At 51.0% G+C, this 10,399-nt stretch overlaps 1 protein-coding gene across 1 annotated transcript in view; it reads right to left on the reverse strand.

Annotated features, from left to right (window-relative positions):
• Positions 1-7,791, reverse strand: part of SLIT3 (slit guidance ligand 3) — a 606,305-nt gene extending 598,514 nt beyond the window's left edge. The window contains exon 1 of the mRNA XM_066273226.1: positions 7,175-7,791. Within this exon, the coding sequence (XP_066129323.1) occupies positions 7,175-7,371 (197 nt within the window). The 5' untranslated portion in view covers positions 7,372-7,791. The remainder of the gene's footprint in view (positions 1-7,174) is intronic.
• Positions 7,792-10,399: the final 2,608 nt, after the last annotated feature.

The raw sequence follows: 10,399 nt of genomic DNA on the forward strand, positions 1-10,399 counted from the left end.
GAGAGAGCAGTCAGTCCCATTCTAACACGGGCATAAAGATTAGAACCTATTAAGAGGAAGCTAACTGGACATGGGAGAGAGCCTGCCTCAAGTCTAACACATACAGAATAGTTAAGGTAATCATAAAAGTATATGGAAGAAAAAAAAAACTTGGATAAGTGGGTGGTGAGAAATACAACAACAATACGATTTTTAAAGTCCTATCATTTGGAAGAAGGATTATAATTGCTCTATGTAACAACAATCTATGGGAAATAAGATCAACCCCCCCATAAAAGGGAAATAATTACTATTATACAGTAATTGTTTTTGCAAATGGAATAAATTGCTTTAGGAAGAACTGAGTTCCTCACCACTGGATATAATCAAGGGAGAATGGCCACTTTCTCCAAAATTATGTTAGTGGAAGATCACCACATAACCACACACATAGTTGAATGTGGACAAGAACTCTTTTCAATCTTGTCAATCTATATTTTTCCAAGTCAGGCTCTATCTTGAGCATTCTCTGGGAGGAAGACTACAGTCAGTAAGAATTATAATAACATTGACAGGGACACTTAGTGCTGTGATTGAAGCAACCAATCTGAGTTAAGTCAACATTCATTGCATCCTGTGAAAGGGCTCTTATTATTCTTCCCATATTACAAATGGAAAAAATTCCCAGCCAGTAAGTAAGTGGTAAACCAGGATTGGAGCCCCGTCTGGCTCCGGAGTCCACACATTCACCCACAAATATAGTTACTTCCCCCATCTCCCTCTCTGCTCGACATTGAGGACGTTTAATGGCACATGTCTCCACAAATGATCCAGGGGAAGGGCTGTGTCGGGTGCGATGCTGCCGACAGAGCTGTGAAGGCCACAGTGAGTGGGGAGGAGAGTCTATCTACCCTGTGGCGGCCCAGCAGTCACAGTCGTTACAAAACACAATCCGGGCCCTGGCCGGTTGGCTCAGTGGTAGAGCGTCGGCCTGGCGTATAGAAGTCCTGGGTTCGATTCCCGGCCAGGGCACACAGGAGAAGAGCCCATTTGCTTCTCCACCCCTCCTCCTCTCCTTCCTCTCTGTCTCTCTCTTCCCCTCCCGTAACCGAGGCTCCATTGGAGCAAAGATGGCCCGGGCGCTGGGGATGGCTCCTTGGCCTCTGCCCCAGGCGCTAGAGTGGCTCTGGTCGCGTCAGAGCGACGCCCTGGAGGGGCAGAGCATCGCCCCCTGGTGGGCTGAGCATCGCCCCCTGGTGTGCGCACCGGGTGGATCCCGGTTGGGTGCATGCGGGAGTCTTTCTGTCTCTCCCGGTCTCTAGCTTCAGAAAAATACAAAAAAAAAAAAAAAAAAACCCAAAAAACTCACAATCCAGGTCTGCAGGACAGAGAATCAGAGGTTTCCTATGATGCATGACCCCTTTCCACCCGGGCAAGGCTGATTTAAATTTCAGGCTGGAGAGTGAGGGATAACGAAGAGAAGTCAACACCATGTGCCACGGCGGGGCGCCCTCGACATCTGTCCTGTCCAGGAGTACTGCTGGTTCAGAAAAAACTCTCTGGAAAAGCTTCCAGGCCTTTCTTTCTTTCTTTTTTCTTTTTTTTTCTTTCAGCAGTTCTAAAAAGGGTTAAGACCACCTTACATAATAAGGGTGGAGCATGCTAGGAAATGCAGCTGTTTCAAGTAAAAGCAGTAATGAGTAATGGAGGCAGACACGGGAAGTCGGGACAAGAAGGTATTTAGGGAAAGACAGGAGGAATGAGAATTGAAAGAAAAAAAAAATCAGGGCCAAAATTCCCCATGAAAATCCACCCCCCCAAATAAATAAATATACTGCATTCCTTATTTAAATATACCACAAAGCAGCCTGCCCATGGCAAAGATATAAACCACTTTAACCTTAATCCCCTCTTTACGCCACAGAGGCCAACCTGGGCTTAGCTAGCCAGGAGAGGAAGGAAGCCCGCCCGGGGTGTTGGGCACAGCCTCCGCGCAGGCGAGGAACTTACCTCCCCGGGACACAGGTTTGAAGTGGGCGTCTCAACCCTTCCAGCTGGACGGCGCCCGCCACGGAGAGACGGAAATCACAGCCCTGGCCGCGACTGGGAAGAGTTTGTGGAGAACTACGGGCCTGGCACTGTGTTAAGCCCTTCCTGTGCGTTATTTCATTTAACCTTCCCCAAGAAGAACGTTTACCACGCACACATTACAAGTAAGAGAAAAGGAGCTGGGAGCTGATAAAACACTATGTTGGTCACCGTGCGGGGTGCGTCACGTGACTCCCCTGGAGCCACGTGCACGACATTCCCACGGGCCCAGCGCAATGATCATCCCTGTAGCACAGGTGTGGGAAGACGGTACCCAGGCGCTAAACAGACTGCAGCCCAGACTGGAGGAACTACCCCAGGTGCAGCGGCAAAGACGGAACAGAGCCAGCATTCAAACCAGAGCCATCCCCAAGAGCCCGCTCCGGAGCCACTAGGCACGGTGCTCCCAAACCTTCTTGCCAGGGCCCGTTCAGTCCACAGAAAAGACCCCACGACTCTCAGTCCCACCGTTCACACTTTCCAGGGGAGAAAGAACTCAGTGACAACAAACAGAATGGGAGAGAAACTATATAACAATCCAAATGGCAAAAAAATGGAGAAATTAATATAAGACCCAGATGATCAGCAAAAGCAATACAGTACTTAATAATGATCCTACAAATACATCAATTAATACAAGAGCAGCAATCAAAAAAACCACAGAGAGTACAGGTGATGCTGAGGAGTTCCTGATTAGAAAGTCCTATGATTTATGTGTTCAGGATTTCTAGCTCTTTCCACAGGCATGTGCACAGTAGGAGTTTTGTAAGGTTGCTAAGCAATGCCTGGCAACCAGACTCCGGGGTGAATCACTCATTAGGAATCTTTGGTAACTCTAGTAAGGAAATAATTTTAGTTCACGAGAGCCAAATTTTAGAAAACCTTAATAACTTATGAGTTACAATTACTAGTAAGCTGCCCTTGGCCATGCATAAAAATACAAATCGGTAGTTGCCCATCTTTCACTAGTAAGATCTAAAGAAAAGAAATAATTTTGGGAGTCCTCATTCATTTAGTCAACACATGTTTGTTAAAAACTTACTATGTGCTAGGCACTGATCTCGATACTGGGGAAGAGGACCATAAATGGAAAACCTTTAAGACTATCGTAGAATTCTACCTTCAGGAAAATGAGGCCCAGAGAGGTAAAGCAATCTGTTCTGAGTTGCAAAGCACTGTGCTTCCCGGAAAGGCCACATGGCCATGGCTGGCTCACAGAGGTCCCGTGATTCACCGGCTTGCCCCTCACCCTCTGAGCCGGCCCTGAGGGCTGGAGTACCAGGACGCAGGGCTTGGCTGTTGAGCATCTTGGAAAGTCTCCCACTTGACCTGGGGACCTCTGTGGTCAAGTGAAGGAAAGCCTATGACACGGTGTGGGTTTTTATTGGACCCAACCACTAGCAAAGCCTGCCGTCATCTGGAGTGATGGAGAAAATTAAGTTACCACATTCTCACGTTTCAGCCTTTCGCCCGTTTTCCTTCGCAAACAGGAAATGTTTATTTAAATACGGCAGTCTCCAGCATGTTCCGGGGCCAAGTGAAAAACCAAAGATGTCCACTCGCGCCCCACTCCGCTGTTGGGGCCGCCACCTCGCTGCGGGTGCGAAGTGGGCCTCTGCCTGCCTTTGGGCAAGAGGGGGGAGGGGGCCCCACGTGAGCGTTCATTTTTATCTGTCTCCTCTTTTCCAGGCTGAGACTGTGGTTGGAGAAGAATCACATCTGTGGGCTCCTTTTGTACGGAGACGGGTAAATGCAACATCTGTTTACTCTGTGCTCCATGGTAAATGTTTTGTTTCAGGCACCGCCGTTCACTTCCTGTCCCCCTGTCCTCTATCTCTGCCGCGCGGGATAATAAATTACACTGAGTCCTCCTCTGCGTTTATTTAGCTTTCTTGTGGGTGTCACCTTCTCATTGAGAGGGAGAGAATCGTCAGTAGTTTATAAATGACAGAAGAGTTTCTCTTTCTGTGAGATGTGCTGACATTCTGGAGAAGGAGCTAGAACACAGACCCCCCCAACTCTGATAGCAGCTTAATCACGAACAATTAATTCAACAGGCCCCATTCCAGGCCCGAAGCAAAGTCCAAATGGTGGCCACATTATCCTCACACGGGTTTTCCTTAATGCTGCACCAGGAGCAGACAAGGCCTCAGAATTCAAAAATACCCAGAGAAACTCTCTCTCTCTCTCTCTCTCTCTCTCTCTCTCACGCACACGCACATGAACATGCACACATGCACCAGAAAAGCCACTTTGGGAGTTAGAGCAGCAGGAATAAAGAAGGAAGAAAAATGCTTCCTCTTTGTTATAAAACACATCAAAAACGTGAGATCGGAAAAGTGGGTTTTAGGAGGGTCCTGAGCACGTGACAGCAGGGCTGACAAACGTGTGGCCCATGAACATCTGAGCCCTAAGCTTAAAGGGCTCACTAAAGGAAGTTGCCTGCTCCCGTCCTTTGCTTACATTCTTTAAGCTGAACTGCTGGCTTCTTTTCTGTGTATGCAATGATTTTATACACAGTGACTGGAATGCAACAGAGGCTCAAGCACTGTTTGTTGAATGAATGAAGGAAGGAAGGAATGAGAAATTCCTCCCTGAAGAAATCTTTTTGCATAGACATGCCAAATATCCCCCCTGCCACAGTTTGCAGACTTAAAAGGTTCCATCTGAGTTGACTGAGAGAGAAGGAAGGGTGGAGAAGGCCTGGGGTGGGCTGCTCCTGACCCCTACCTTCACTCTGACCCAGCTTGCTCTTAAAGGCCGCCCCTCTCTCCAGGGGGACGGTGACTGGAATGAGGGCCAGCCTTGCCAGCTGCACAACCCCTCTGCACCCCAACCCAGGTGGCACGAGTGACCAGAACCAAGGCAGCTGAGCCTCAGGTACTTCCAGGCACCTCCTACCCTGCCAGGGCCTGCCAGTAACCATGGCTCCCGCAGGGGCCCACAGGAATGCCCGCGCCTCCAGTCTCCACCCAGTGTCTCCTGTCCTGGAGCCCATGGGAGGCCCCTGAGGCAGTCTGAGTCTCCTGGGGTGGCATGCCCACTGCAGTGCTGTGCCCGCAGCTTGTGAAGACATCCTCCAGGCCAGGAGGAGAGATGGGCCCACTCTCCTTGGTTCCCTAAACACACAACAGGATTTTGAAGATGGAAGAGAAGTAGTTGCAAGACTATAAAAGGGGCGCTTGTGTCACAGTAAGCTAGATGTGGCGTGGCATACCTGAAGCAGCAGCAACAGCTGTCTTTTCTAAGCCCCAAGCCCAGCCCAGCCAGAACCGCCCCAGAACCTTCTGTTTATAGAGCCTGGCCCAAACTGACTCTTGTTCCAAGATGTCCAGCAGAGTGGTAGAAGGGCATGGTCTTAGGAACCAGACCTGCTTGAATTCAGACACTTAGCTGGGTACATGACCTTGAGCAAATGACAGGATGCCTTCACTGTAAAGTGCAATAATAAGCATGACCTAGGTAACTAATAAGACGGCTGTAGAGATTCAATGAGATGGCCCCTGTAAACCAATGGAGGCCGGAAAAGCATTCATTAAACATTCGCTACCGTTCTTATTTCACTAGCTCCTTTGACTGGCCCCGGTGTGAGGAAGGAGAGTAGTTCCCAAGTTTCAGTTGTCCAAACACACCACTAACACCAATGTTTCACTGGTATGGTAAAATATACTCTGGTTCTACCATAAGTGATGAAAACCTGGGTTCTGGTTCTTTTACTGCCATCAACTTGGGTGCGTGACCTTGGGCAAGTCATTTCACATTTCTGAGTCTTGTTTTCTACCATGTGCTAATGAAGGTTAAGCTCTAACCCTATAGAACTGCATGGTTCATTGCAGTTGTGTGTGGGGGTGGGGGGTGGGGTGGGGGTTTGAGCCAAAGGACAGCTCCAGGAAAAAGAAAGGCAGTTTTAGTGTGCTTTTACCCAGGGATATATAAAGAGGAAAAGGAGACGTGAGGTGATGAACAGGAAGAACACATTCTGACAATTCATCTCACACTCACCATCCTTCTCTTCCAGCCTAAAGTCAAGAAGGCAGAGTGGAAGCCCCATGCACCTACCCCTGAGACATGTGGGGAAAGTGGATGGAGGGAGAGCAAGGCGTGGAGAAGTCGACCACAGCGGAGCAAACCCTTGCCCACTTCTGGGCTGTGTTCCCAGGCTGGTTCCAACTCCCTCCACCCTCCTTCCCACTCCCCAACTGCAGGCTAGGAAGAGCCCACCCTGAGTCCAAGTTTTGACTTTGGTCCGAGGATCAAAATGATAAATGTTTCCAAAACGTTGACATTTGAAATGTAAATATTTGGTTGCACAATTGGGGTTAAAACGAGGGTCAATCCACCCCACTCTCCAAGCGCTTCTCCTCCCGCTGCCAAGCCCAGGATCCGAGGCTGAGTGCGGTTTATAAGATTATAGCGCTCGGTCTCATTTAAAGGGCTGTCAGCATTTCCATTCTCCGGCCTTTTTGGGGAGGCATTTATAACTGAGCCATAAAAAATGCACCCGGGCTGCAACTTGGCATCTCCGAGGCTGCGCTCCAGGCAGGGCGGGTTTTGCGAGCATCCACTCCGAATTCGTTTGGTTTCTCAGGAGTTAGACCGTCGCACACTCTCAACTTTCCTCGCAAGGGTAGCCAGAGAGCGGCTGGCCCATTATGATCTCCAAGCGGGTCCTCTCTTCTGTCTCCTCTCTCAGGCCCTCTCTCCTGTCTCCGCACCTTGACGCCTCATCACCCTTCAGCTTTCTCCTCCGCCCCTCTTGAACGAGCGCGGACCCCTTACCCTCACCCTAAGACCTCCTGGACTGCAACGTTCTCTTAACCGTCTCCTGCCAGCGTTCTTCTTGGAAGCTGTCAGCAGGCCCTGCATCTGAAGCCCTCGCCCTAGGAGAGGCACTGCTCTTGGCCCATCGCAGAGGGCTCGAGACCGATCTCCCAGACCTGCCCAAAGCCACAGACCTAAGCCAGAGAGTGAAGGATCCCATCTAGGAGAGGGTGAGAGCAGAGACGGCAAACAGCCTGGCCAAAGAAAAGGGCAGGATCTGGCTCCTAGGGGCCCCTCTCTGAGACCCAGGTGGGTGGCCCACGTGGGGCGGGGCAGGGGTACTCACAGGCGTTCGGCGTTGCGGGGGATGCCCCGGGGTACCGCCCGGAGGCCCAGCCCGTGGCAGTCCACGCTGGCGGCGGAACAGGTACACTTGGTAGGGCAGGCGGCTGCGGGGGGCCCGCTCAGGACGCTCGCCAGCGCCAAGGCCAGCGCCAGGCAGGCGCGCACGGTGGCGCCGGACCCTGTCCGCCCGGGGGCCATGGTGTGCAGGGGCCCGCGCCCAGAGGAGGCAGCCACAGCTGGGCAAGACGCTAAGAGGCGCGGGGGAGAACGGACGGCCTGGGGAGCGGGCGGTGGAGTTGGCGCGGAGGAGGAGCAAGCTCGACACTCAGGCGCGCGGGGCGCGGGCGGAGCGGGGTGCGCCGAGCGGCGGCGAAGGCAGCAGCTCCATCGGCGGGGCTGGCGCTGCCCCGCTGCGCATCGCTCGGAGTGCCCAGGTGCGGAGCGCCCCCTGGCCCCGCTGGACCGCGGCCCGGGGTGCGAGCTGGGTCCGTGACCTGGGGCGAGCGCAGTGGGTCACGGCGCCCGGGTAGGTCGCCCTTGGGACTGGACTCGGGAGCGCAGCGGTGGAGGCCGGGGCACAGGGCAGCCGGGTGAGCTGGCCGGCGCTAGCTCTCTCCATTCACTGAGCGAGGCAGACACCAGAGACGCGGGGCCCACCCCTCCTATCCCCCCCCCCCCCTAAAAAAACACGCCAGCTCCGCCTCCCATTGGCTGCACGGCGCGTCATGTCGACTAAGTTGGGAACTTTGCTGGAACCACCGGAGCCCAGAGGGAGGAGGCAGTAGAGGAGGGAGAGGGAAGGAACCAGGAAAGGAAAGGGGCTTGGCTAGCAGGGCCCCAGAATTGAGACTCATTCACCAAGGACGGATAAGGCTGGCGGTACTTTTTCCTGATTCTGGCACTGAGCTAGGCACTCTGCTTGTATTCTTTCCGTCAATCCCAACACTGTCCCATAAGGGGGCATTTAACTACCCTGATTTTACAGATTTAAAAGATAAAAAAAAAAGAGAGAGAAACTCAGAGAAGTGAAATGACTTGCTAGAGGTCACACAGCTACCAGTAACCTCAAATCATGGAACTAATTCCCCCACGTTTTTACATCACAGTCTATTAAAGCTACATCCCTATCTCATCTACAAAGATCCTCATAGCTCCTACCTAATCTTAGCAAAGTCCCACAACTATTCCTTAAAGGACCTACAGTATTGACACTAATGGATTTCATAGTCACACATGTCAGAGAATATGGTTGTCTGTGTTGCTCAGGTCTCTGATGCAAACCCTACCCAGATGTGTCTGCCCTGCTTTGCCCAGACACAATGCCTGCTGAGCTGCTAAGGGCAGTGATGCCCAGGGGACTTGGACCCCTAGATTCTCAATGCCATGTTCATAGTCCTTGTACTATTATTGCAGGGTGACCCTGTGCCAACCATGACACCTTCGAGCCTTTGTATCCTCAAAGCCAGGGGGCCATAGCCCTGTCAGGGTCTACCTCCCTGGGTTGTTTGGAGCATCAAAGAATAGAAAGTGTTTTTGCAAAACAGTCATTCTCATGGGAGGCAGTGCTTCTGCCCCCAGCACCTTCCTACTTCAGTGCCTGCTCTAAATTGGCCAGGTCTGAGCTTTTCCAGATGCCGGTGGGGCGGCTCATGTGTTAGAGGCTCCATAAATACTTGTAGGAATGATTTTGTTTGTTTGTTTGGAGGCAGAAAGCAGGAACTGGAGGAAGCATTGCCCAGACTTCCTTGAGGTCTGCTCACACTGGAAAAGTTTGAATGAGTCTGCACATACACACATGCATTCGCACGCGCGCACACACACACACACACATGCACATATATGCTTACACTCAGGCTCACACACACCCAATACACCCTCTCACTCAATCACACACACACACATGCACATGCATTCTCAGAACACAAACACAGATTCACACATACTGTGACGACTATGCCACTGAGAACTCTTTCCTATTCTTTCATACAAATGCTATTCTGATTCCTTCTACTTCATTTTCCTTAAGGAAACTTTCAACTACTTGATCACATCCTGTGAATGAATATATAGTAGAGGTGCAGATTTTATTTTATGGTACTCAGCAGATTTTCAAAGTCTTCGTTCCAGGAACCCAATTGTATGTATGTGTACACACAGACACACGCACACTTTAGCCTCCATCATTCATAAACACATTAGGTGCAATTTACTGCTGTTATTCTTGGGAGCTGCTTTCCGTACATATGCTGTTGTGATCGCCCTCTGGTGGCCATAGAGGTCTTTGGGCCTCTGGTCCTTATAGTGACTTCAGCATTTAAGAACTCAAAACATCCTTTCCTCTGAAGCTTTCTTCCAAACCTTGAACCGATTTAGTACCAGGTCCGAGGCAGATGACAGAACTGGGCAAAGGCCCAAGGGCACACACACCAGCATCTCAGACTGTCTGGTATAAAAAAGAGTAGTGTTTTCTTTGTTTTCCCGAACGCATTCTAGAGCGTGGTTTGCAGTCCCTTCAGGCTTGGCCTGGGTCTGTGCTCTGAGCACAGTGGGGAGGGGCAAGCTGTGTTTCCATTTAAGCTGCTGGGGGGCTTCATGAGCCTCACTAGATCTTTAAGGGACTTCATAGACATCCAAACATGCTTTTCCCTGGGAGAACCGCTTTAGAACAGAGTACAGGGATCAATTATCCCCAAGCAAGAGGCAAGGGCAAGAAACAGGAGGTATACGGGACACTGGCTCCACAGGATCAGGGACCATTTGTGCTGGAACGACCTTAGAAACCACCTAACCTGGCATTTCTGCAAGTGCGTTCTAACAACTACGAGTTCCGTGTGTTTCCTCATGGATTCCGCACGATATGGGGTTGGGGTACTTTCCTCGGGCAAAAATGGAACGAGCAATGCCGTTCACTTTCACCTGTGTGGGAGACTTGCATCACAGGTGAGTGAACGTAAGACCCCGAGAAGTCCTGGCTCAATATTCCTTTAACCTAGTTTTCCAGTTAGCTTCACCTGTAAAATTCAATTTCTTCTGAAATTTTGGGGGAACCCTCAATATAATCCAACCCTGTGTTTACTAACATGGAGACCGAGTTTCAGAGAGGGGAGAGTCCAAGAACAAGGTCACCCAGCTCAGTAGAGAAAGCCAGAGCCAGGACACAGGGCTTTGTCCATCCCCCCCTCCCCCCCGCCCTGAGTCTGCGGTACTGCAGAGTGTCAGCCTTGCT

The sequence above is a fragment of the Saccopteryx bilineata genome, chromosome 4, assembly GCF_036850765.1.
Source record: "Saccopteryx bilineata isolate mSacBil1 chromosome 4, mSacBil1_pri_phased_curated, whole genome shotgun sequence".
In the NCBI taxonomy this organism is placed as follows: domain Eukaryota; kingdom Metazoa; phylum Chordata; class Mammalia; order Chiroptera; family Emballonuridae; genus Saccopteryx; species Saccopteryx bilineata.